Source organism: Lutra lutra, chromosome 2 (assembly GCF_902655055.1).
Source record: "Lutra lutra chromosome 2, mLutLut1.2, whole genome shotgun sequence".
In the NCBI taxonomy this organism is placed as follows: domain Eukaryota; kingdom Metazoa; phylum Chordata; class Mammalia; order Carnivora; family Mustelidae; genus Lutra; species Lutra lutra.
In genome coordinates, this window is record NC_062279.1 from 143,788,019 (window position 1) to 143,815,289 (window position 27,271).

The following is a 27,271-nucleotide window of genomic DNA, read 5'->3' on the forward strand; positions in this document are numbered from 1 at the left end:
CTCAGGAAGCAGTTGTGGGTGCAGAATTACACATCAGCTCCCTTGCACACCTTGCTGGCTACTGCAGAAATCAGGAAATGCGATATGTATGCGAGAAGCTACATGTCCAGCTGGGCGCCTCCCCTCCTGTCTCCGAGGGGGGAGGGGGGCACAGCGCGGGTGTGGGGTGCAGCCCAGCATGGGCCAGGGCTCCCAGGGCTGAGGGACAGGGGGTGCCACTGCCAACAGTCTGCAGGCCACCCTTGGGGTCCTCGGGCAGGTCTTCCTGGGACTCTGTGCTGCCCTGACTGCCCTTCCCTCCAAGCCCTTTAGTTCCCATCTGGCCAAGGCAGGCCTGGGGCTGCCATGCAAGGCTTTGTCCTGCCACCCCTGCCACCTCTCCCCTTCCCACCTCGGCCCCCATCTCCTGCTACCCCAAATCCCTCCTCAGCCCGAGGACCACCTGCTCTCGATGCTCCGGGTAGATCCCTTTCTTGCCTCCTCCAGCCTTGGGGGTGGCAACTCTGCACCCCTTCCCTCCCCGTCTCCCCAAGGCCTCCCTTCTGTGTCCATTCTCCCTCTGCCTCCTGCCCACAAGGACACTTGTGTGATCGCATCGGGGCCCGCCTGGATCCCCCGGGATGTTCCCCAACTCCAGACCCACACCTGATCACACCTACAATGGGGGGTCATCCCCCAGCATCCTGCAGGCAGCCTCTGGAGCACGCCACTTCTGGGACCCACACCTTCTCCCCTCCCCACGTGGATTTGAGAACTACCTCTCCTAGGAAACAAATGTGCTCTTAACTGGGCTCAATTTAAACATCCCCAGACCCCGTGAGCTACATGCTGTCACAGGCTGCTGACTGGGCCTCGGTTCGTACCAGCTTTAAGGGAGCAATTCAGCACATGCTTTGGGCCTTAAATACACTCCTGCCTTTTGAGCGAGGCACCTCGGCTTCTGGGAATCTTTCTGTAAAGGCTCTGGAACACGGACATGGACTTAGACACACAGCCTCACTTGCCGCAAGTCTGGCGCAGTCGGGCCCACAGCCGTTCGGCCCCGCGATGCTGGGTGCCTGGATCATGGTCCACCCAGAGCTGTGGCGCCCAGGTCTGAGTGCCTCAACTCAAATTTCTTGAGGGCCCCAAAGAGCTTTGGAGTGCGTTGTATTTGTTGAGATTGACTGAGTTAGAAATTAAAATGGAGGAAATTCTAAGGTCTTTGCTAATTTGTTGGATCCTAGCCCTCCCTGTGTGATCATATTTTTAGTGCCCAGAGAGGCCCCAAGCTGCAGTTTTGCAAATCTCATTAATGTCCGGCCTAATGGGGGACAGCTGGGCTCTCGCGTCCTGCCTGTGTGCCATCATTCGTCACCAGCCCCTGCAGAACTTTCCTCTTGGGAGCCGGTGGAAGTGGAGAGGGGAAATAAGGTCTCAATCTTATTACGGCCATGGCTTTGACCCTGCCAACCCCCTGATGGGGTGTTGGGGAGATGCTGATAAAGGCAGGTTAGTATGCAGCCGTTAGGAGGATCGTCAAGGATCCATAAGCCTTGTACATCGCTGCTGCCCGTGAATGAATGCGGAACCTGGAATTTTATACACGGTTTCTAGAAAACCCGCCGAAAAAAATCCCCCTAGAATAAAATACATCCAAATGCCATAGGGTTCTGGGCCCTTTTGTTATTCCTCCTAGTGCTGTGCTGTGTTATTTTTTCCTGCTGATTCACTTTAGGGATCTGCCGGAGACAGGCTCTCGCTGGAGGAGGAGGTTTGCTTGGAGAGCAGCTGCCTGGCTCCCGGCTCCTGCTCCGGGGACGGCGTCCTTTATTTTGGGAGGTGTGTTTTCACAGTGGAACTAGGGCGGTGGGTGGCATCCGCAGGCTACGAGCGCAGGCCCCTGGCGTGCGGGAGTGTGTACTCATGACAACACAGGCTCCTGCTACAAACAAGCGGCCCTGCGGATTCTGGGTCCTGGGGCAGCCCCAAAAGCCGGTCTGAAACGTCGCGTCCTTGGCTGGAATGCCCGCCCCCGGCCGCTGCAGCCGGAGCTAAAGATATCCCTGGTGTGTGCTGACCATGGGGCACCCCGCCCACACCGGCCGGGACCAAGCTGCGGGAGGCATTGACTCCTCTAATACAAATCAATGTCTGCCTTTGCCGAGCATCTAGGAGCCTGGGGTGCACGGGGGACGAGTGGTCCGGGCTGGTCTCCAGTGCGTGCATTCCTACGGGGAGGGGGCTGGTGCTCCCACTCTGTACCTGGGGTGCTCCCACTCAGGAGGCCACCTGCCCAAGGTCACCCAGCTGGTAATACGGTAGAGGGGGGAGGCCGGGGAGGAGGGCGCTTTCCGATGGGCCCTACCCGGCTCTCACTTGTCCCAGGGTGTGTGTCTCTTGGGTTTTTCAGAGTTCTGTGCTCAATGCAAGGTTGTGTGTGTATGTGTGTGTGTGTGTGTGTGTGTGTGGTTTTCTTCCACATTATGAGAGGGTCTTATAAAGAAATCATTGTTTTTCTAACTTAAAATATGACCCACAGGTTCCAAGCTGGGTACCTTGGAAGGAACATCTTACTGGAAAGCAGGGTCCTGAGGGCCACTTGTGCCCCTGGGGGTCCCAGGCGTCTGGGAACTCTCCACCACAGATGCCCTGCTTTGGGCTTGGATGCCTCCCTTCCTCCTAACCCCTGTGGCCTAGCGGGGATCTCAGCAGGGCTTTGCTCTGAATTTGGGAGGGCTGGTGGTACAGCCTCCTGGCCAAAGCACTGGCCAGCAGGAAAGAGGGGAGCTTCTCCCTGGACCTCCCCTTCCAACTTCTTTTTTTTTTTTTTTTAAAGATTTTTTATTTATTTATTTGACAGAGAGAGAGAGAGAGAGAGATCACAAATAGGCAGAGAAGCAGGCAGAGAGAGAGGGGAAAGCAGGCTCCCTGTTGAGCAGAGAGGCCCCATGTGGGGCTCGATCCCAGAACCCTGGGATCATGACCTGAGCCAAAGGCAGAGGCTTTAACCCACTGAGCCACCCAGGCACCCCTCCCCTTCCAACTTCTAATTCCCTCTGTGAGGACCTGCCTCTCCCCAGGGGGGGTCGACTTCAGGAAGGACACCCCCCTCACAGGGGACCCTTCCCTCTGCCCCAAAGGTGGGGCCCTGCTCTGAGTCGCATGAACAGGGACTCCTTCTAATAGGCAGCAAAGCAACCAGCCATCTGTAGGGGGAGGTGGGAGGAAGAGTTGGTGATTTCACTTGGGATGTCTATCTGCTGGCTGGGTGCTGGAGGTGACCTAGCTCAGTTCTTCCTCCAGGCCTGATGAGAAAGGCACAGTGCATGACGAAAACACACCATGAGAAAGCACTTCTCAGGGAGGCTCTGGGAACAGAGAGAAGGTGGCTGGTTAACCACCTGCGATGAGAGAGAAACCCTGGCAGGCTTCCTGAAAGAGGGATACTTCACCAAGCAGGAGTTAGCCAAAACAGTGGGAGGAAGGCGTCTGGCAGCAGGTACAGAGCCCTGGAGGAGCAAGTAGAGGGCATGTTGGAGAAACTTCATTTCTGCCCACGCCCTGGGTTAGGCTCTGGGGGAGGTGCTGGGCACATGTCTGGCCTCAGCGCCCTGTCCGCCTCTCGAATTCTGTGGTCATCCAGCACCTTGGGTGGCACCAGGCTCACAGCTGGAGCTCAGTGACCATGTGAGGAGCTGATGAGTCAGAGAGAAGAGGAGGAGGAGGAGGAAAGGGAACACAGGGACCTGGGTTCGGCAAAGGATGGACTCCTGGCTATTCTGATAGGGCTGGTGGGATCCAGGAGTGTGCTGGTGATTCTGCCAACGATTCCAGGCCAGATTTGGGCACTGTTGGTGTCACAATCTTTGTAAGAGAGAAAAAGCCCGAGAGCTGGTGTGGCCTGGCTCAGGGAGGGCTGGCAGGCTCCCTGTGGGTGAGAGAGGGAGGTGGGAGCAACAGAGGGGACCTGGTGCCGAGGCCCTGGCCCTGTTCTCCCCTCCTGCTGCTGAGCTGTCTTCCTTGGCCCTATCGCCTCCCTAGATGGAGGTTCCTCGAGGGCCACGTGGGGTCGACCTCCTGAGGGCCCAGGACCCCTTAAAGCTGGCTCAGGCACAGGGCACTGTCCTTGGGGCAGGAGCTGGCACTTGCCTTGGGCTGGGCAGGAGAGAGGGCCAGGGATGCAGATGGGCCCCTCCCTCCAATCTAATAGGACTCACACTGCAGTCTGGTCCACAGTCCTTCTGTCCTCATCAGCTTCACACGTCTTGTGGAATCGGTGGCATGTGCAGTCTGTGAAGCTAGGTAACAGGGAGGTGTATCCGGGGTAATGGAGCTGGAGAGTGATGGCAACGGTGGCAGGGCTCGGCCTGGGCTGCTGGGCCTTCAGTGCTTGGACCTGGCTGCACAAAGCCCACGGGATCCTGCCCCCTGGGGGTGTGGTCCTGCGGAGAGACTGGCCTGTGAGCAGATAGCCTTTGGGGCCACAGAGATTAGGGAGACCCAGGGACCCAGGAACGGGTCTCAGGCCAGTCCCAAGACCCAGGCAGTAGCTGGGCCCTGGCTGGCCCAGTTTTGGGAAAGAGGGTTAGGCCAGGAATAGAACCTCTCATTTCCCACGGCGTGCCTGACTCTGAAGCCGCTGCGACTTGGAGAGGTGCACCTCGAGCCGCGGGATTCGTGGCTAGGCGGGAGCTAGGGCCATTCACTGGCCACCGTGGCAGCAATAGGACAGCATTGGCAGGCGACACAGCCCCCCTGTGCCAGCATGGCTCCCTCCCTGCCCAGCTCTGCAGCAGAGGAGGACCCGGGTCCCTCCTGTGGCTGGGGTCGGGGAGCTCTGTGGAATGTGCTGGGATCTCGGTGTGCCTTCCTACCTGGAGCCAATGAGCAGGAGCTCTGCTCGGACACTTGTCCATTCTCTGTCCAGGGTGACAGATCGCCTCAGCGCTCAGGCTGAACATTCGGAGATCTGGAATGCTTGGGCCGAGCGGAGGAGAGGAGCGTGACATGGAGCCCCGGGACGGCATGGCAAGCTCGTTACTGACAGGCGTCCTTTGGCTTAGCGCTCAAAATGGGCAGCCTCGCAGATAGTTCTCCTGTGCGCAAACCTGCCAAGGGGACCTGCTCCGAATTCTGAACACATCTAACCCCCCTCGCCCGCCGCGTCATCTGGGGAAGCTGAATTATTCAGATACCGATTTGATCCCTCGACTCTGCTCCAACAAATAGGCCCGAATCGCATTCGTGTTGGGCAAAGGCCATTTCCCTGGGTGCCCCTGAGCTTCCAGCGAAGGGGAATGAACTGCAGGGGGCACCCGGCCCTGCATGGCTGTGGTCTTGCAAAGAGGGATGAGGGGCTGGTGACTAAAGACCAGACACATCTAGGGCCCAGACTGGCTGGGCCATGCGGGGGTCCCATAAGATTATAGATCCTGTGTCTTCTGAACTTGGGTGTTGGTGACACTGCTACTTTTCCCCAAATCCTCAGAAATATTCTGGATTCTGGGTTTGGCGGGGAGACAGGAAGCCAAGGTCACCTGGCCACAGGGAGGCAGGGCTGCCTGTCCCCGGGCCCTGGGCCCTATCTCTGCCCCCAGATGGCTCATGGGAGCACTGGGGGGAGGGGTGCTGGTGGCGGGGCTGGGGGGCTGGTCAGCTGAGCTCCAGGCCAGGTGGAATCCCCTCGGAGGAGCAGTGTCCCCCCGCCTTCACCGGGCATTAAGTGTCACCGATGATTTCAGGGAGAAAGGAGACTTTAAAGGACACGTTCTTGAACCCAGGTCCCATCTGCTCTGGTTCGAATGTCCTGGTGCTCACAGCACGCTCCTGACCCCCACTAACTGACCAGCCCGAGCCTCTTGCTTCGCTGACCTCTGCCACCAGCTCTCTCCTGCCTCCCACGCACATCTGGGTAGTGAGGAACTGACTGAAGGGCCCCAAGCTTTTCCGGGGATGTCCTCCTCAGTCGTGTTTCTTAGAGTCCGTGTATTACCTTTGTCATCCCCTGGAGGGCGGGCAGCAGCGTGTGTGATGGTATCACAAACAACACGCATTCGTTTTTGCAAAAGCCTCTCTTCCCTCCGCCTCAACCCTCGGGAGGGGCGCCACGCCTTCCTTCCTGCACACAGATCCCTGTGGAATCTGGCCCTGAGCAGGTTTTCTGTGCCTCGTTGGACCCCTTCCCTCTTGCCTTCACTAGGTGCAGAGTGCTTTCTGTTTTGTTTTTGTATCTAGACTTTTTTATTGTGCTAAAATATAATTATATAAAATCTGCCATTTTAACCAGAGCTAGATGGTTCTGGAGCGTTAAGGACGTTCACATTCTGGCAAGACCTTCCCCACCATACACCTCTGGAGCTTGCCCATGGGCCCCCGGTGAAACAATTCCCTGCACACCCGCCCCAGCCCCCAGCAGCCTCCATGGCGCTCTCTCCCCTGTGGATCGGACGGCTCGGGGGACCTCGTGCAAGTGACCTCACACGCTGTTTGTCTTTGTGGCCACCTTATCTCCCCGCGCGCAGCAGCATCCCCAAGGTCCCTCCAGGCGGTGGCAGGTGTCGGAACGTCCTTCCTTTTTGAGGCTGAGGAACATTGCACTGGGTGGATGGTGTTGTGCATATCAGTTCCTCTGTTGATGGACCCTTGGCTGCTTTTGGCTGTTGTGACTCATGCTGTGAACACGGGGGCGCACAGATCTGTTCGCTTTTCCTTCCCCTGGGCACAATCCGGAAATGGGATCTCTGGATCAAGGGACGGGCTCCTGGCTTGGCCGAGGCTCTCCCTGCCTCACCCCATCCTGGTGAGCGCCTGTGTCCAGGCCGTGCTGAGCTCTTGGGGGTTCCTCCTCCTGCCCCCACAACTTTGCCTCAGGGGGGTGCTTTCCTCTGCAAACGCTCCCCTTCCGTCAGCCAGCGACGACTGCTCCGTGGGTGACCTCCAGCTGGCTCTCCCCGATCCCCTCCCCCAGCTGATGCATGCGCTTGTCTCTTTGTGTGTGGGCATACCTGTTCCCTTCCTGTCCAGCTGCCTCCACCAGGGACTCCACAGGAGGCCCTTCGTCTCTCTGACTCCTGCTGCCCCTGTCTGCCCCATTGTGGCTCCCCACCCCTCCACCTCAGAATCCTCAGAACCAGTGTGCACCTGTTTGCCCCTGAAGTTCTGAGCTGGGTCAGGGCTAGTGACCCAGGGCCACGGGTCCCAGAACCTGAGAAAGCATCCACACGAGGGTGGGGTGGTCTGGGGTTTCCCTAGGCCTTAGCTGGGAAACACAGTCATATTTGGGAAAGTTGTGTGGTCCAGGACGCTGCTCTGGGCACCAAGGAGTAAACTTAGCTGTGCTGAGCTGGAAAATGTGCTCACTTCCCTTCCTCCACTTCCCTTTGTCCCTGTGAGCATACTCAGGGGCGGCCCCTGTTGTAAGCCCCACTCAGACCACACCCCCCCCCACCCCCGTTGTCTGGGACCCGCGGACTCAGGTGGGCAAGGGCAGCAGGCAAGTCCCCTCCACACTGGGCACAGCCAGCCAAGCCCCCTCTTTTGGGCTTTGCAGTTTCGCTGCCTCAGGCCCAGAAAGCGTCTGTTGGCACATTTTGTTTTAATCGCGGTAAAACGGGCAAGGGCAGCAGGCAAGTCCCCTCCACACTGGGCACAGCCAGCCAAGCCCCCTCTTTCGGGCTTTGCAGTTTCGCTGCCTCAGGCCCAGAAAGCGTCTGTTGGCACATTTTGTTTTAATCGCGGTAAAACGGGCAAGGGCAGCAGGCAAGTCCCCTCCACACTGGGCACAGCCAGCCAAGCCCCCTCTTTCGGGCTTTGCAGTTTCGCTGCCTCAGGCCCAGAAAGCGTCTGTTGGCACATTTTGTTTTAATCGCAGTAAAACATACCTGGCGCAGAATTTACCATTTTAACCATTTCTACATAACCAGCTCAGTGGTATTTAATGCCTTCATGCTGTTGTGCCGGGACCCCAACTGTCCCCAGAACTTTGTCATCGTCCTGGACCGACTTCGTCCCTGAGAGACACTAGCTCCCCACCCCTGCCCTGGCCCCTGGTCCCTGCCATCTAGTTCTGTCTGTGGATTTGACTCCTTGGGTCCCTCGTGCAAGGGGTGGGTTTGTCCACGTCGTGACTCGCATCCCAGCTTCCTCTCTGAGGGTGATTGATGTCCCGTTGTGTGGACATGCCACATTTTGTTTATCTGTTTGCCTGGTGGTGGGAGCTGGGGCCGCTCCCACTTCGGCCGCTGGGACTCGCGTGCCGTCCAGGTTTTAGCAGTCCCGTTAGCAGCTCTGTGGCTGGTCCTATGGTCCTGCCACGAGCAGGGACCAGGTGCCAGGCCGGCACAGAGCATGTGACTCTCCATTCATCCCTTCCCCAGCCCTGCCATAGCTGGGTGCTCTTTGTATCCCAGTGCACAGATGGGAAACTGAGGCCACTGAGGTGGGGGACCTGCCACGTGTGGCACCGATGTCACTATGTTTCCTGGAGAGCACCCAGTGGCCTGTCCGTGTGCGTCCCTTCTCTCGCTCGATGGTTTGCTTCTTGAACCCTGAGTGGGTCTACTCTCTGCCCTGTGCTGGGCTGGCTGAGTGGGGTCCGTGGGGCCATCCTGACTCACACAGAGGGAAGGCCCGGGAATGGGCTCCAGGGCTCGGGCTGAGCTATTGTCAAGCCCTGTGACCTGTGTTGGAGGCACATGGGCCATTGCCCCACATGTGATCAGACTGGCCATACCCGGCGGGGCTGAGGGGGCTTACTCATGCACCTTTGCCCCCACGCGCAGGTAGAACTCATGGGAGATGGTCCAGGGCTGCAATCGCTAAATGGAAATTTCTAAGGCCAAACTGCTCTCCCCAGAGGCTGTCCTACCTCATACCTTTACCGCAAGGGGCATGTGGGTCCCTTGTCCCTGTCCCCTCCTAGCCCAGCTCAGGTCAGTGTCTGTGTGTTCATGTTTGCCAAGCGGGTGGGAAGGGGCTCCTCCCAGTTCTGAGTCGCCTCCCCCGGTCCTGTGGCGCCCAGAACATTCTCTACATTTCCGGGCCACTTGTCTTTCTGCGGATTTCCTGTTGCCTCCTTTGCTTATTTTTCTATCGCTGGCTTGTCTGTCTTTATTGGGGTGGGAGGCAGGTGGGTATGTGGGCAGGGAGATGAATCCCTGCTGAGCTCAGGGCAGGATAGCCTTCCCAGGGGTTGGGAGGGCAGGGAGGGGGCTGGTGCTCTGGGAAGGGCAAGCCGGTGTGTTGCAGGGGAGGGGCATGGCTGTGTTGGTGGCAGAAAGTCACCACCCACCCTTCTCGCTGACCGCTGTGCCCTGCTGGTGGCTCTGGGGGCCACCGAGGTGCTTGCCCCGTAGCTCAGGCCGTCCCTTGGGCCTCCTGCAGCCTCCCTGTTGCTCCAGGGTCCCCATGGCCTCAGGGTCGTCACAGCTGCTGATCCCCATGCTGGGCACCCCCCCACCCCACCCCACCCCCCACCTGCTCTGAAATGTTTTCTGTCTTACTCTGAAGCTGGCAGAGTTGAGTTTCTGTGTGACCTCGGGGAGACCCCTGAGACCCGGAACACAGCAGCCGCCTTCCTGCACCCTGTGCGCAGCCACGGCCAAGGCCGCTACCCGTGTTCCTCCGCGGTTACACCGATCACATGTTGGACCTGCACGTTCAGGGTTTCCCTGTCCACATTTGTCGCTTGGCCAACCTGCCTGTTCCACGCCCACGAGCCCCTGCGTCTTGCACCTTCTACAGTACTGAGCTCCCGGCAGGCCCGTGGCACCGGCGTGGATGCAGTCTTTGCTCCATGGCACCGATGGGACATCTGTCTCCTGCCTGGCCCAACCCTGGGATGTCTGGGGGGTTCGCACCGCAACCAGCTCCTGGCTGATACCTTGGGGGCCCTGGAAGTGTGTTCTCGGGGCAGTGCCCAGCAGCTGTGCAGAGAGGGAGAGGGAGGGAGGCAGGAGCTGTGGCATCTGGAGAGTTCCCTGCCAGGCCAGGGTCCAGCTCCAGAGCGAGGAGTTGGGTCTCCATCTGGGAGGCCGTGGGAACCCTCAGAGTTGCCACTCTGGCAGGGAGGGGAGACCAATGCGGGTGGAGCAGGGTCTTTACCAGGAGAGAAATGGGGGGGCACAGGGGCAGGGGCAGAGAGAAGGGATGTCTTCTGCCATGCAGGGGAGAAACATGACAGGGGACATCCGTGCTTTGTGCCAGCCAGTCTGAGATTGTGGGTGATTTTGCTGAAAATGGGAATGCCTGTGTTGTGGGTCAAGCAAGTTCCCCAAAGAGATATGCTGAAGTCCTAATCCTGGGACCTGGTACCCTGGGATGGGACCTTATTTGGAAGGAGGGTTGTAACTCGTTTTAGGGGGTCACAGTAGAGCAAGCTGGGTCAGATCCACTGTGACTGGCATCCTAATGGGGCTGGGTGCAGGCAGTTTCACATAAACCTTTCATTTATCTCCCTGTAACCTGATAGGTAGGCATCCCCATGTTATAGACAAGGAGACTGAGGCTCAGAGAGGTTAAGTCTCTGGGTCAAGGTCACCCAGTGGCTGAGCGATGGTTGCAAACCCAGGTCTGCCTGCATGCAGAAGGAGAGGCGAGTGTGGTGGGAGCAGATGCAAAGGGCAAAGTGGTCTCTTTCCCACTATGAATTGCATGGGAGGGCTTACAGGCAGAGGCGTCCAGCATGCCGCTGGTGTGGGGGCTAAGTGCTCAGAGAGGCCAGGGCTGGGCCTCAGGAATCCCTGTCCGGGGTCTGGACAATATTGCAGTTCCCTCCAGACCTAAGTTTTTATGCCCCTGAAAAAGTGCTGGTGTCTTCCTTGGTTTAAAGTGACCTTGGGGATCCACACCATCTGTCGGAGAGTTCCAGGCCCTGGTCCCATTTGTTTCTCATCTTCCAGCAGCGTTGGTAAAGATGCGAGTGAGTGCACTGACAAGAGCTATGGTTGGTGGAAACAGCGTGGGGCTGTCAGGGAGAGAAGGATCTTGCTGGAATGTGGGGCAAGGGTGTGCCGGGAGGAGGACGAGGGAGCAGTGGTGGATCCTGGGTGGAGAGGCTGGGGCCATCTGGGACCGTGCTCTCCTTTCCTCTCGGTCAGAGCCCCTTCCCAAGCCACCCGGTGAGCCCCGCTGCTCCTGGGATGCAGGTTGCTGGGTGGGTGGCTGGGGGAGGCCGTCCTTGAGCAGGGTGGCTGGGACCATGTAGTCAGCTATGTGTGTGTGTGTGTGTGTGTGTGTGTGTGTGTGAGAGAGAGAGACAGAGAGAGAGAGTATCCTTCTGGGTACCTGTCAGTCCGCCCACCCTCACTGTGCAGAAAGAACACATTTCTCTCTTTCCTTTAAATCACTCCGTTTCGCTCAGGTCCCCCACCCCGGCAGGTGTGGAAGTGGGGATAGAACTTTCCACACCGCAGGTGGCGACCCATTTGTGGGCACGAAATCAGTTCAGTGGGTCAGAGCCACGTGGGTTACATAAGAAGTGGAACCGAGTGGAAAAACCGCAGAGCCCATCGCGAGTGAGGAGAGTGGCTTGGGTTTGGTGAGGAGAACTGTTACCTGTCTACTTCCCACATAAACCGTTGCTGCACATGGCAGCTGGAGAATGACCCCTCCGAAATAGACCAGGTCCTCGGCCCTGTGACCTGGGAGGGTGGGCTTATTTGGAAAACAGAGTTTCGCAGATGGGATTGCATTAAGGGGGTCACGGCAAGGAGATCATCGTGGATGACCTGTGTGAGCCCAGAATGCAGTCACAACTATTCCTGGAAGGGGAGGTCGACAGAGGTTAGGGACAGACACAGAAAACAAGGCCACGTGACACGAGGCTACAGCCAGGGAGGACCAGTAGCCCCTAGAAACTGGGGGAGGCCAGGAATTAGACTCTCCCGGGGGCCTTGGGAGGAGGCCGCCCTGCAGACACCTTGAGATGGGCCTAGTAACACTGATCCTGGATTTGTGGCCTCCAGTTTGTGACAGCAGCTGTGGGAAACTTGTGCACGGCGGGACAAATAGTCCAGTGCTCGGAGACGTAAATAGGGGCCTGCCTGCTGGCGGGGGCTCAGTGAGATCAGGCCAGGCTCCAGGTGGTGGGTCCCCTCCATCTTGAATCTTCCTCCTGGGACTAGCACACTGGCCCAGGGATTGTCTCCTTGTTCAAAGGCAGAGGCACGACAGGGCCAGTGGAGAGGAGTGAGGCACGTCCTGACTCATTGTCCCTTCCAGCGAGGCATCATGGGCCACAGTCGGCCACATAAGCCATGTGATTGGGGTTCCTCTGCCCAGGGGGAGCATCTCCTCTCCAATCTCACACAGGCTGTTCCCATGCCTGGCATAGCCTTCCCAGGGTCCAGCAGCGAGCTGCCCCTGGGCCTCTGCATGTCCGCCAGTCCTTTCCTCCTGGGCGCCCTCTATGCCTCTGGCCACACGCAGAGGGCCCTGCCAGACCCTCAGGCTCCAAGCCCACAAACCCCTCTCATTCACCAAACGTGGCTGCACCCCACCTATCTCTGCCTCGGTTTCCTCTTAGGAACAGTGGGGACAGAATGGCTCCTGCCTTGGTATGGGGCAGCATATGGGATTTGCTGAGCACTCAGAGGGGATCGGACATCATTGTCACCATCTTGGTGTCTGCCCCAAGCTGGGCACAGGGATGCAGGGCATGGGTCGCAGAATCGCCTCTCATTTATGAGCAAAGAGAATATATAGTTCCGTGCCCAGGATGCATGATTTGGCACCTTAAAGCTGAAGCTAGCGAAGGGACACTGGGGACGCTAGACGGCTCGGGGACCACATGGTCAGCCGGTCCCAGTGGGGCCCCAAAGCCATCTTTCATGGCTGCAGCTTTCTATGTGGTGCCTGTTTCCCCTCTGGCACATTGGGGCTGTGTAGTGGGGTAGGAAGTCCTCCCCCCGCCATCATGCCCACCCAGAGACTTGGCACGTAACCTTCTTTGGAAGGGTCTTTCCAGATGTGATTAAAGTAGGGCTGGCGATGGGGTTATCCATCCAGTGACTGGTGTCCTTAGCAGAGACGGAAAAGGACACACGGATGCACAGGGAGCAGCCACATAAGAAAGTGCCTTCCATGGGCTGGAAGCTGTGGGGAAGGAGCCTCCCGGCCTCCGGAGCCATGTGAAGCCCCCCTCTGCTGGGCAGCCCCAGACCACGGGTGCGGGGTGTGGTGAGGGTCACGTGGGCTCGTGCCCGGTGCCTGCTGCCCGCACCTGGCCCTGGGCCCGGCCCTCCCCCCTCCACTCCCGCTGCGTGTCTTTCTAAAGTCGCTTTCCCGGATGGCTGGGAAACAGGTGCATCTTTGGGTTGGGGGGGGGAGTCTATTTCAGTGTGCCGGGAAGGGGTGGGCCCTGCCCTTCCTGGGGCATGAGGGTGGCAGTCCCACGTGACCATCTGGAGTCGTGCTGGCCACAGAGGCTGTCCCGCTGCCCAGCTGCCGCCTGCAGCCGCCACAGCCAGTCCTTGGTGTGGAGGCCTCGCTCCATGGGGATGCCGGGAGGAGAGACAGGTAAACCTCGCTGCCACCCTCATGGCTGAGACCGGCTGGCTTGTGGGGGAAGGCTTGCTTTTCCAACTGGAAGCCTGGAGTCCCACAGATAAGCTTTGGGGGTTTGACTTGAAGGGAGGCAGCCTGATCAAGCTCTGCCAGTTACAAGTTAAGGCCAGCACACATGAGCACCAACTGTTAGCCGCGTTTTCGGGTTTCTTACGGCAGCTTGATGACAACCCTGTGGGGTGACCCGTTTTACAGACGACTAAGCTACGATCCAGGAAAAGGGAGACTATGGTCCAACATCACACAGTGGTGGGCTCTGGGGCCCTCAGACCCCATCGTCTGGGCCGGAGTCACTGGGCCCACAGGCCGTCTGCGCCCGCCTCCCCTTCCTTCTTTTCTCCTGTAAGGCGGTGCTTGTAGCTGGAGCTGATTCTGCTCTCCCTGGGGACATCTGGTGATGTCTGGAGGCAGTTTGGTTTGTCACACCTTGGGGAAGGGTGCTCCTGACCCAGGACGGCCCCCGCAGCAAGACTTGTCCAACCCAGACTGTCAGGTGAGTTCAGGCTGGGCAACCCGCTTGAAGGGATGGTCATAAACCAGCGTTTCTGCTGGGGCTGACGGGAGGCGTCGGGCCCTCACCCGCTTACATAACAGTGATCTCTTCATCCCCTCAAACTCAGGACTCAGGACTCAGCCAGGGGGCCAACAGTCAGGGTGGTGGGAAGAGGAGTTGGAGGGGTCTGGGGAGGCACGTGGGGAAGGGGAAGCGAGTTCAGGGAGGGAGCCTGGACCCCGGGAGCAGAGGGAGGCCAGGCTGCACAGGAGAGCCTCTGAGACCTGGGGTGCTTGGGGGCTGCCCGGAAGCCGACCAGCGAGCTGCTGAAGGTCTCAGGCCTGCCCTCACTGCGCCCTGGGCTGGACACTTCACCAGTCCTGGGGGCCTGGGGGGCCCGCTCTGTAACCTGGGCTGGATTGTGGCGCCTCTTCCCAGAGCACTGTGAGCAGGCATAGCAGACATCTGACACTCGTTTCCACAAAGCTGTGGCCATCCCCCCCGTCCTCCCCGGCAGGCAAGATATAGCCCTGTGCGGGGCTCTCCTCCCCAGCCTTGGAGCACAGGCCAGCCTTGGGGGGCACACCTGCCGGCCTGGGGGGCGCACTGGAGTGTTCCGATGTTACCAGCAGTCCTGAGAGCTGTGGCACATGAGCATGATGTCTGTGCCCGCAGCAGGTTTCCAGGCTGGTGGCCGGGCAGTTCTCGGCCGCGCACCCTATATCCTTCCCACTGGGCGGTGGGTGGTGATGCCAACGGCAGAGGGGAAACAGGGATCATCAGAAGTAGCCCCAACCTCCTGCATCCAAAGCCTGCTATACAGATGAAGAAACAGCAGCAAAGGAAGTGTGATTGTGTTTATGTGAAATTACAGTAAAGCCGAAAACAGCTCGTGGTAGAACTCTGAAAAGAAGTGCTTTCTTAGCCTTGACACCAAGGACACAAGCAGCAAAAGAAAATGCAAATAAATTGTATTTCATCAAAATGGAACATTCTTATGCTGCAAAGAATGGCATGAAGCAGACGGAAGCAGCTGGCAGAGTGGAAGACGGTATTTGCCGATCTCGTATGTGGTATGGGACTCGCGTCCAGAACACGTAAACAATCCTTAGGACTCTGTTCTGACGCTGAATGGAGATACGGCCACAGGACGTGGACTGAGGATCTGAGCAGGCGATTCTCCCAAGGAGACAGGCAAGCAAGAACGAACATCTCTGGTCCTTGCCGCTGTGCATCGAGATGGCTGTCGGTGGCCACCACGCACCTGCCCCGCGGCAACGGTCAGGGAGACACGGATATGGGGACTCCGGACCCTTGCCCGCTACCACTGGTGGGATGCCACTTAGGGAAAGGTCTAGCAGGGCTTCAGATGCTGAAACACAGTCACCGTACGAATGGCCAACTCCCAGTTCATCCCGGGAGGCACCCTGGAGACACGGGCACCCATGTCCACACTGAGGGGGCTGCGCCTGAGTCATCACAGCAGCTGATCCACAACGACCAGCAGGCGGAAACAGCCCCAGAGACCTCCGCTCGAGGAACCGGAACGTGGGTGTGTCCACGCGGTGGAACATTAGCGTCACGGAGAGCCCGACTCTTGCTGTAACACAGGTGAGGTACAGGAACATTCTGCATTCTTGCGAAGCCAGACACAGAAGCCGCCCGTACGGGTCTGTGTGTGAAATGTCCCAAAGGAGCAGATCCATGGAGACGGAAAGTAAATCATCGGTCGCCAGGGCAGGGGCGGGGCAGCGGGGAGGGACAGCGATGGGCAAGGGGTTACTTCTGGGGACAACAAGCTTGTTCTACAATTGCTTTTGCCTCTGGACACACGGCCCCGGGAGCACAGATGACCTCGAGCAACAGGCTGGAGCCGTGCGGATCCACCGTCCACCGCCACGCATTTTTTCAGCGTGTACCCGTACGGTTCGGTAAATGTGTGCTCTCTTTCTTCTGATTTTCGTCACAGCACTTTTCTCTAGGTGACTTTTTGTGAGAAGCCAGCGTATCACACGTGCCACGTATGGGACACGTGTTAATCCCGTTTCCGTCCTCAGGAAGGCTCTGGTCCACAGGCGGCGAGCGTGGTTAGGGTGATGGGGAGTCGGAAGTCACGCCTGCGTTTTCGACTGCTTGATGCCTCTGATTCCTGTGGGGCTCCAGGGCCAACTTTACTCCCCAAATCATACAACTGTGCCTCTAGCTAGGGGAATCGTATGTCTGTGGACGCTATCTCGATAAACATTTCTGAGTGTACACTGAGCCCCTTCTGCCAAGCAGTGTGGCTTCTGCTCAAGACTTTAGGAAATTGTTCAGGAAGACACGAGGACGAGGCTCCCTGTAAAGATCGGGTCTTTCTGTTATGTCTCATTGTGGCTCCTGTCACACCACATGTCCTAGGCATGTGTCTGCATGTGTAAATGCACACACATGATGTGTCATTCGTGGTACACCCTTGCCACCCAGCATGGCCACTGAGCTGATGCGTGGTTAATCTCAGGGTTGAAGATTAGCCGGGGCTTTCAATTCTCCTTCGACTTCTCTGTGCTGTTTGGGTTTGTGGTGATGAATGGTATTATTTCTCTCCCCGCAAAAGCAGCTACTTTTGTTGAAACCTAAGGAACGGTTGACTCGGGGGAGCGGGGTCTGGGCTCCCACGTGGCGCTGGGTGACCCCCAGGGCCACACCTCTGGGCCTGACGGATGGAGCCGGGGGCCATCGCCACCCACGGGCTGCATCACCAGGTGTAAATGAACCCCAGTCCGTCCGCGTTCAGAGGACAGATGGGACCGTCAGACATCAGACTGTGAGTGGGAGTCCAGTCTGTACGAGCCAAATGCCCCAGGGGACCTGGGGTTCGTGGAAGGAGTGGGAGCATGGTGTGCGTGTTGAACCGACGCCTTCCTGTACATCTCGGCTTTCCCTGGCATCCAGCCGACCCTCTGGATGCCCAGTTTTAATTGGACACTCCGACATACTTCTCTGCCACCAGCCTTCCGTGGACCAGCATGTGGGAGGACGGTACCGAGGAGACAGATCGTGTGGCAGGGGGAAGGCCTAGGGACACAAACCGGCCCCCACCAGTTACAGGCTATGTGATCTCACCACACTACTGAATGTCTCTGGGCCTCAGGCTCCTTCTCTGTGCTGTGGGGTGGTCGTGGCTCTCGTCGGGGCCTGGAGCCAATGTGTCTGCCCATCACAGATGGAGGGCATCATCACGTCCAGCCTGACCGTGCCTGAGTCGTTCGGCCTGCATTGGCTTGAATACAGAGGAAGGGAGAACAGGGCCTGTGTTCTCCGCTCTGTGATGGTCGTCAGTGGGAGCCACCAAGGGCAGCACCTGGCACTCAGCCCGGGCCCGGGGATTAAAAGACGATGTTGTCACACATGTTATCATCACCACACTGATGTACCACGCATGGCTTCGGGCCGTCAGATGTGAGTCCCGTTCCCATTGGATTTAAGGAACACTTACTGCACATCTGCAGGGTAGTGGGCCCTGACCTGACAAGGTCACTCGCTGCTGCTGCAGGGGCTGCACTGGCCAGTGGTGGTGTGATAAGAGGAACAAGAGACTGGCCTGAGGGCCTCGAGCCCCCAGCCCTGCGTCTGGCCCAGCCAGACTTTGTATGTGCCCTGGGCGGGTTCTACCCCCCTCTGCCCTTGGCCATATCCCCAGGGCAAGTGTGGGGAGGGAATGGGCCCAGATACCCTCTGAGCCTGGACCTTACAGATGCCACCCATGAGATCCTCGGGTGCCTCTCCGGTCAGCAAGTGCCGTTCTTCTGGCCACGAGGTGACACCCTCAGGGACCTGGGTGGCCAGGCTGCCTGGACCAGCTACTGGAGGCATGACATGTCCTGGGACTTGCCAGAAGCTCGAACTGGAGTGTGCCAAGCCTGGTGGCCAGCCTGAGTTTCCAGCTCCCTGCCACGCGTTGAGACCCCACCATGAGCTGGCCCTGCCCCATCACCATCCCCAGAAAGCCCTGCGTGGGGTCACATCATTGTCCCCCCTGCAGATGGAAAAAGGCCTGGAGGAGGGACACCAGCACACACCAGGCCTGGCTTCTAGCACTTTCCACCAGCTCGTCTCGTGGGGTCACGGTAACAAAGTACTGAGTGCAGACCGGGTCTTCCACAGGGGACCTCTGCTCACCTCCTGGAGGCCATGAGCCCAAGATCAAGGTGTTGCAGGGTGGTTCATTTGGTGGCCGTGAGGGAGGCTCTGTCCTTGGCCTGCAGACAGTGGGCCTCTCCCTGAATCCGCACAGGGTCCCCCATGCATCTGTGTCTGTGTCCTAACGTCCCCTGTGTGTAAGGACAGATGTGAGGACCAAATCAGGTTGTAGTCTGAAGTGCTAGAACTGGGGGGCTGACCTGTGACTCTGGGGGGACACAGTTCAGCCATCACAGAGGGGCTCTTTCTGTGGCCTCCCAGGCTCCCCTTTTGACGGCTCGCACACTCCGTGTGGAGGAAGGGAGACTCCGTAGGCTGGGCGGGTTTTCCCTTTTAGGCCTCTCCCCATCAAGCTCAAGGCTCCTCCTGGGCTGCATGGGACTCCCTGATGGCCTGGGTGTGGCTGAGATTGTCTGTGTCAGAATGCGCTGCTGTCTCAGGGCTCAGGGACCCGACAGCAGGGGCCCCATGTTAGGTAGGGTGAGGACCCTTGCAGGCCGATTGCTCAGGGACGGCGAGCATGACCCAGGTGCTCTGAGGTGACCCAGGTCCTTTGTTCCCCCAGCCCCACGCTGACGTTTAGGGGATCCTGGAGAATAGACAGGAGCCTCTAGTGGGGTCTCCACCTGAGGAGGTCAGAGGGTCACCGGCCGTTTGGGAGAGGTGACATGAGTTGGTAGGTGGCAGTTGGTAGCCCAGGGGGACATGGGGCCAGCACGCGGGGCTCCCTGTGAGCGTGCTGTGGGTCCAGAGGAGGCCCTGGACGTGGGCCCTGAAGCTCAGTTTTCCCAGGTGGAGGGGAACGGGGGGCAGCACTCCCAGCAGAGGCGATGCTGGGAGCCAGGGCCAGAGCTGAGGCCATCAGCGGCAACTCTGGGGAAGAGTCTGGGGCAGGGAGTGGTGGGAGGTAAGTCAGGGAACCAGCTGGGCACTGAGCTTGGAGGCGTGGGGGTCCCTCTGGGGGCTGAGCTGGGTACTGGTGGCTTGGGGAGCCACAGAACATGCTTGAGCAGGGCAGGGACCTGAGCAAATGGTGCCTGTGCTCAAGGCCACCTCCCTCATCCTGCCCTTATGCCAGCTGGGAGAGCTCGTTCTGGGGGCCCCATTGTCCTAGGCGCCTCCTTTGGTGAGCTCGCTGGGCTCAAGGGGATACTTTCCCAGTGGGTCCAAATGGAGATCTACTCAGACACCTGGGACTTGGGAGCCAGGGTAGGAGAACAGACCTGGGGTTGAATCTTGACTCTGCCTCTCCTGGCTGTGTGGCTTTGGGCTGGTTAGCGTGCCTCTCTGAGCTTGGTTTCTAGCTCTTGCTGAATGGGTACAAGAGTATCTAACATAAGGGGTTAGTGAAGACTCCAGGCAAGGTCAGGCCAGACTCTGGGCATTTCCTTTCCTGGATCCAAGCAGCCAGCACCTCCTCTGGGACTTAGGTTGTGGAGGGAGTGACTTTCCTGTCTCTGGAAAGGTCCTGGTGAGCCTCAGGCAGGTTGTGTGCAGAAGTGTGTGTGGGGGGGATACCATGTCCGGACTTGGGGAGGGGATCCTGGGGTCAGAAATTCAGAAAGACATGGCAGGGATGTTTTCTGTCCTATCCATGCTATCTCTGGTTTCATCTGGGAAGATCTAGAGGCTGGGGTGACCTGAGAGCTGGGGACAACAGGAGCCTCTGGAGAATAGATCCCTGTGCCCCCTGCGTGTGGTCGCTCGGTGTTTGGGATGGTTGGGCTTCCTCTCTGTATGGCCACTGGGCTCCAAGAACAAGCATCCTTAAAGGCAAGGCAGTTTATGGCATTCTGGTCTAGGTTGGAAGCCACCCTGTGTCGCCCCCATCACGTCATTGGCCAAGGCAGTTCCAGGGTCCACCTGTGTTCCCGGGGAGGGGTTTTGGTCCCTGCCGCTGAGTGGGAGGCATGTTAAAGCCACAGTGGAGGAGAGCCTGGGGGGTGGATGCCTGCCTCCAGGGGCTGCTCGGAAGCCTGCTGGGGAGGGATGAGCGTGCCACAATCTCTAGAAGGAGTGCCGGTCACATTGCCAGAGGCTGAGGTGAGCTGTGTGCAGGGGGAGATGGCACATGCTCAATGTGATACATGTTGATTCGGTCCATTTCTGGAGCACCTGCCAGGTGCTAGGCGCTGGGCTGGGTGCTGGGCCTCCGAGGGCAAGCTGGGCAGGCGTGGAGCCTGTACCCCTTCAGAGGAGAGGACGTCAGAAAGACGTTCAGTGCAGGGGAGTGAACAGGAGAGGAGGGCGGCTCACCCACCCAGAGACGTTCACTGCTGTGCCCTGGGCCGGCCCTGAGCAGGGCTCGGAGAAGCCCTGGTGGGTCAGCCTCCCCAGACGTCCTGGTCCGGGGCTGATGGAGAAGCCGCGAGATGCAGGCAGGAGGTGGTCAGTCTGGGAATTTGAAGCATTTTCACATAATCAGTTCTGTCTGCAAACATGTGCTCGAGCCTGTGTCCACTGCTTAGAACTCTGGCTGAGCGGAGCGGATCATGGACAGCTGACCGCAGTCTCGCCCTGGGGCAGGTCAGGGGCTTGGATGAGCCCACTCAGCTCCACAGGAGAAACCAAAGACCATATCCGTGGGGAAGCAGAAGAGGGCCGGGTCGTTTCCGGGGGGGGGGCGGGGGGACAGCTTCACGTGGATGTGGCATCCCGGTGGGGTCCCTGCAGTTTGATGGTGTAACTGTGGAAGCGGGTGTGGGGTGGGTGCTGGGAGTTCAGGCGTCTGGGGCAACAGGCTTCCCTCAGGGAGGCTTTCTGTCCCCCAGGGGGCAGGGACTCCTCTGCTTTGCCTGGACCCTGTGCCAGCCCCAGGCTCGGGAGGGAGTAGGAGCCCATGGATATCCTGGATGAATGACATACTTGAAGAGGCAGAGGGTCTTCTCTCTGGCCGAGGGGGAGCTTGCTTGCTGGGCCCACGTTGCCGACGGCCACAGCCATGGCCCGGATGGCTGCTCCAGAGGACAGTTCCCGCTTCGTGATTATAATTAGCAGTTGGCTCATAAGTAGGTTAGGGAAGGGAGTGCTCTTGTGTGAGTTGGTGTGATTTTCCAACACACAGCCCAGGGGAGGGCTGCGGGACAGAGTGGGGACCCGTTCCGACCTGAGACACAGCCTACAGAAGAACATGCCCTGAGGGCAGGCAGACACTCCAAGCTCAGGCATGGGTGGGCCCTCCACTCCACACTGGGAAAACCAGCCCAAAGAAACACCCCCGCTGGAGGACATGCACCAGACACAAGGATGCTTCTGGCCACGTTGTGTGAGAGCCGTCCCCTCCTGATCCCTGACTTTAGAGGGGCTTCCAGGCCAGGGAAGGCAGCCACAGACCAAGAGACAAGGGCCACCCAGCATGGTCATACTGTGGTGGAGATGAGCATGGGGATGGGTACTCACTGAAGACCCAGGAGGCACCTGCCCACCTCATGTCACTTCCTCCCAGAAGTCCTCTCCAATTGCACACAGTTTCATCTCCCTGCTGGGCTTCTGTCTGTGACTCTCTGCTCATTGTCTCTTCAGAAATGAAGGCCTGGGGGAGGGCGGGAGCTGTGTGCCTAGGACCCACCCTGGGCGTACTGGAGTCTCAGGACCATATGGCCTATTCAATATTAGAGCAGAGCCATGCCGTCGGGAGCCCCAGCCAGTGGTTTGCGTGATGCACTCAGCAGAGTGAGGAGCACAGCAAAGCCGTCACGGCTGACGGGACATGGAGGCAAGTCAGACCCCAAGCACACAGGGCCCCCTCGGGCAGTCCTGCAGTTCATGACCTGCAGACCAAACCCCGGACAACAAGATGAGCAGGAATGGGGATGTTTGGCCACATCGGGTGCACCAGCTTGGGCTCCAGCATGGCCTGGGCCCTTGGAGTTGGAAATGTCCCTGAAGGTCACAAACGATGTGTGCCTTGCGGTATGGGAAGCGAGAGATGCGTTGCGGGAATGAGAGAGGCATCTCTAAGTCTGAGGGTCGTCCCCTGTAAAATGGGGGTGACAGACCCTTCCTGCAGGTAGGGGGCCGGGGCTGGGCCTGTTTGGTTCCTGTGGAATCTGGGCACCAATTATTAGGTCCCCAGGCACTCACCCTCGGGCACATGTCGGGTGGGTGAACCACGGAGTCAGCAGACAGTAACAGCAAGAACAGCTTTGTTGTTTGAGTTACTGGAGTTGAGCGCCCTTTAGCTGAGCGCCTCGCACTTCTGACTTCACAATGAAGTGCTTTGACTCGTGGTGGTCTCCAGGGGCTCAGGGCACCGGGAAGGCTCAGGCCAGATGCTCCAAGGCCGGAGGAGGCCAGGGCCACAGTGGCATCTGCCCGGGGGAGGATCTCATGGGAGAAGGGAGACCACTCCAGGCATGCATTCCAAGGCCATCATCATGGCGTGGGTCTCCAGCTTTGATGACAGGAACAGACATGTGGCATCCGGCTGTGGCGTCTAGAGCGACGTCAGGTTGGTGAATTTCTAAGAACACAGTGGGAAGTGGCCCCACTCAGGGCTGAGCTGACAGAGGGAAGAGGAGAATGGGAGGGTTTGGTGGGTGAAGAGGCCAGAGGTGTGTTCCCAGCTCATCAGGGTAAAAAGCCCATTGCCCGGTGTCCAGGAGCCCCGCCTGCCAGCCACATGGGCGAGGGAGCGGAGCTTGGTGCCGACGTTAGCCGGCATGCTGGTGGGGATCCGCCACCGACCCTGCTCCCCAAGCCAAGGGCCGGCGAGGCCTGGCTCTGCTCTGGGTTGGGCCCGCTCATGGTGTCAGTGCTGGGCACCGCTGGGTGAAGCGCTGGGTGCAGATGCCGAAGTTAGGAGCCTCACCTGCTGTAGGTCACTAATGGCACCATCTGTGGCCCCATCACTGTCACTGCCTCCTGCATCCCCACACACGACAGGTGCTCAGCTGGGTCACGGGCTCCGCACGTGTCATCTGGTCTGATCCGTGTGAGGGTCCCACATTTGGGAATACTTGTCCCCATTTCCTGGAGGAGGAAAAAAGGCTCCAGAGGGCATGTGATCTGCCCAAGGTTAGGGAGGGGCGTTGCTGGGATCAGGACAGCTGTCCCCCTCTGCCACATCACGAGGTAGCCAAAGCATGGAGGCAAATCTAGGACGATCTCCTGACAAGTGGGCGTGTAAGCAAAGGCACGCCCACTGTCCCTGGTGGACTCCTGGTTTCCTTTCTGATAGCCTCCTCCCCTCCCCATCCCCAGGGGTAGGGGGGCCCCTGAGATTGGAGGGCCTGGGGACAACCAGGCCAGCAGCGGTGGTTGACGACACCTGTCAGGCATTGCACTGGGTGCTTTTTCTCCTTTAATGGAGTCTCACAAAATGCCTCATGAGACCAGGCACCAACTCATCGATGTGAAACCTGAGGCTTCTTGGGATTTGGTCAGCTCTCCAAGGTCACATAGCTGCCCCTGGATGTGGACGCAAGCCCACACCCTGCCCTGCTGGCTCCCATCCCAGGCCCAGCAGCACGCGGCTCCTGTCTCCTGGGGAGAGAGCCGGGTCACAGCCTGGAGGGCCACTAGGGCGTCATGGGGACCGTGGGACCAGCCCTTGGTCAGGTTGATGATCCTGGGAATAATTCCCGTTCCCTGCAAGGCTCCCCAGGACCAGGATTTCCTTATCACGTGGCAATCAAATAGTTTCAGCCCCGTGCGATCAGTTCTTAGCACCTGAGTTTACGCGCTGGGCTATTATCCCAGTGGGGGCCATGAAGCTAGAGGTTGGAGCCCATCTTGCAACGTAGCCAAATGAGCCTGTGCCTTTGGTGGTGTGTGGTAGCTCTCCCTCGGCTTCTCATTCTAAAATGTTCTTTTAACGTTTTTCCCAGACTTTAGTCCTTAGAGTGCTTTTCGGTCCACAGTGACGGTTGAACCTGCTGTGGGTTCCCACAAGGGTGGGATGACATCACCGTGTCCCACCCCAGTGGCTTCTCTACCCTAAACACCCCCACACCCCATCTGCTCGCCCCTCCCTCCCCCCAAGCCCTGGCAATCACTGATTGTTTTTCCCGTTTCCGTGGTTCTGCCTTTTCCAGAATGTCCTGTAGATGGACTCACACAGCCCACGGCCTCTGCAGACTGGCTCGTTTCCCTCAGTAATATGCATCTGGCTGTCTGTCCCCGTGTCATTTTGTGGCTTGATATCTGGTTTCTTGATTATGCTCCTTTTTTTATGTAAGACCCACACACCAGACACCAGGGCTGGCCAGAACAGCCCATCCCTGTCTTGGGGCCCCCTGGAGAGAACCCTGGGTGTTGCCCCCTGCAGGTCCTGGGCCTCCTATCTGGGCCTCAGCTCCCTCCGCAGCAGGGACAACAGCTCCCCGCAGAGACACACCCCATCTGAGTCCACATATGGGAATTTCTTTCAACTGGGCCTCTGCAGAGGTTCGAGGAATGAGTCACCTTGGGAGGTTAGATGCTCCCGCCACAAATGTACGGGATGCCCAGATGGGACTCCTTGGGGCAGAGTGGCACCTGCCACCCATCCCCACAGCGCAGTGTCGGCCTCCCGCCACCAGAGGGCAGCACCACAGCTCTCACGCCCAGACATCCTGGGAGGCTTTTAGGATGCCCCAGGTGGGCAAGAGTTGGATCCCCCCAGCAAAGCCTATCTTAAAGCAGCTCCCCCAACCTAGACCAGATCGACCTCGAGTAACCAGGAAACTGGTGGTGTCAGGCTGTGTGTCTTTGTGAATGACAATAGCTATTGTGTATTGAGCCCATCTTCCTGGCAAACACGCCCACCTCCTCAGGGCAGGTGATGTGAGCGGAGGGCAGACGCATGGATGGACAGACACACGGAAGGCTGGACATTCCAGGTGACAGCACGCAGCAGGGGAAGCTGGGCTGCACCTGGGCCATCTGCCCCTGCAGCCAGTGCTCCCCCGGGGCTCAGAGTGACCCCCAGGGTGGCTGGGTGACCTTCGGCTCGTATTGGACTTGAGCCAGATTCTAGTAGTATAAAAACTTGTTTGTCTGCTCGTGGACAGATGATAGGCTATTGTTCTCTGTCTGCTGGACAGATGAGAAGATAACAGTGTGGAGGATCCGTGTCCCACCCCCACGACCCACCCCCCACAATCTCCACGGAGCCTAGGAGGTGGATGGGGTGACTTGGAGCCTGGCAGGCCCCAGGCAGTTCACAGGTTTTAAACCTGGATTCCAGTGGCTCATTCCCCCGGGGAGTCGTAAATTCAAGCCCAAGGAAATGCCACCTTCCACCAATTTTGTTAAGTAATAGATAAGGCCATTTCTGCACCTTTTCTACAGGAAAAAGAAGCGAAGGGCAAGCCTATGGTTGGCATTTAAGCTAGAGTGGAGAATGTCACTGGGGCCATAGGAGGGCAGACAAAGCCCCCCCACCCCTTCCCCAGCTTTGCACCCTCCAGTGTGACTCTTCTGGAAACCAGAGACAGGCATTGACTCTGGGTCTGGAGAGTCCAGGGAGACGCTGAATTACGTTTCATGCTGCTCACCTCTTTTCTTGCACCTTCTTGTCCCCAGACAGCAGGCACTCTGCTGCCCTTGGGGTGTTCACAGCCTCCTCCTTGGACAGCTCGCTGTCCCCAGCATGACGCAGCCCAGCTCTGGCAGATTGGGGGCTGCTGGGAGGCGGGGTGCTGGGCGTGGGGGACAGGTGGGAAATCAGGTAGACAAGTGTCCTCCTCGGACAGGGATGAGGAGAACTTGAGGTCTGCTGCTTGCTCAAAGCTAGCATTAGACTGTTGTGTAAATAGGTACGCATGTGCAAATAACCTTCCAACGAAGCGTGGCAGGTGCTTCCTTGGCCAGCCCACCTGGGGTTTCCACTGTAGCCAGGTGCACAGCTCACCTGCACCTGCAGACCTTCTGCCTCAGGTGCCCTCACTCCTTCCTGCCACCTGCCAACCCTGATACACACCTGCAGCCTGTCCTTGGCTCGGCCTCATGCAGGGCCCCCAGAACAAAATGTGGGTGGTATTAGAAGATGGGGAAATGAGTAAAGACACCCACCCACGAGAAAAGCCAAGCGGTCTACTCAGTGCTGGCTGGAGCCGGGGGTTGGCCACCCGCACTTGGCAGAGACCCAGAGACAGGCGGTGGGGTGGGGGGTGAGTTCCCAGAGGAGGAAAGAGGGCTCTCAGGGGAGCCTGATGGGGGCTGGGGACCTGGATAGGCTGGAAGGGGGCATCCCACGTGGCTGGTGAGGGGAGCACCAGATTTGACTTTCTTGGGTTGGTCCAAGGATCCAGCCTGCTTATGTTCCTGCATGGGCCATGCTCTTTACCCGGCAAACCTCCGTGCTGACCTCCAAGCCCAGCATCCAGCCAGCTTCTCCTTGTACTTCAAACAACTCTGCTGGTCCCCAGCCCCTGGGCCTCCCCTCGCCCCAGCTCTGCCACGTGGTGCATCTCCACTGTCCGGCTGGAGCTTCTCAAGGGGGCAGATCCGCCGTGGGTCACAGGGTACTTTTGGAGGATGTGGCTGAGGAGCATGTGGACGCCCCCCCAGACCCCAAGAGCCCTACAGCCGGGCCCTTTAACCGTCCACCCTGACCTGGCCCTCAGTGGGTCTCCAGCGCTTCCATAAGCATCCCAGGCCATGGCTGGCTTTGAGGAGGACAGCAGCAAAATTGCAGTCAATGGCCCCAGGACGCAGAGGGAATCTGAAGCAAGCTCAAAGGAGGACTGTGGTACTCGCAGACCCTGGTACTCGCAGAAGAGAGGGCACCGGGTCTCTTGGCTGCAGGAGGGCTGCCATGCTCACGGTGGGGGCTTTGCTTCTGAGGCCCTGCCAGCCGGAGTCCTACCAGGTCAAGGCGGCAAGAGACTAGGCTGCCCATTGGGAGGGGGTGTGACCTCCCCGCCACTGCATGTGTGCCGACCTGGACAGGGGCAGATGGCCCATCAGGGGGGATGCCATACAGGGGAGCAACCCCCCCCCCCACTGGGGGTTGACCAGACGGCCTCTCACATTATCCAGTTTCCTTTGGTCCCCTGGGAAAGAAGACACATCTGTCCCCGACCCCCTATGGGGCTTGAACTGGGGGGTGCCCCCTCCACGGCCTCA

The 27,271-nt window shown here is 58.7% G+C and overlaps 1 protein-coding gene across 10 annotated transcripts in view; it reads left to right on the top strand.

Annotated features, from left to right (window-relative positions):
- Positions 1 to 27,271, top strand: part of ABLIM2 (actin binding LIM protein family member 2) — a 135,390-nt gene that overhangs the window by 9,091 nt on the left and 99,028 nt on the right. For 5 of the 10 annotated variants that reach the window (XM_047718771.1, XM_047718769.1, XM_047718770.1 and 2 more), the window contains exon 1: positions 22,487 to 22,670. The exons of 1 other annotated variant lie outside the window; for it this stretch is intronic. In XM_047718771.1, coding sequence (XP_047574727.1) covers positions 22,550 to 22,670 — 121 coding nt within the window. In that variant the 5' untranslated portion in view covers positions 22,487 to 22,549. Of the gene's footprint in view, positions 1 to 13,387; positions 13,498 to 22,485; positions 22,671 to 27,271 lie in introns of those variants that run through there. 4 more of the 10 variants (XM_047718766.1, XM_047718773.1, XM_047718768.1 and 1 more) reach the window with 2 other exon arrangements.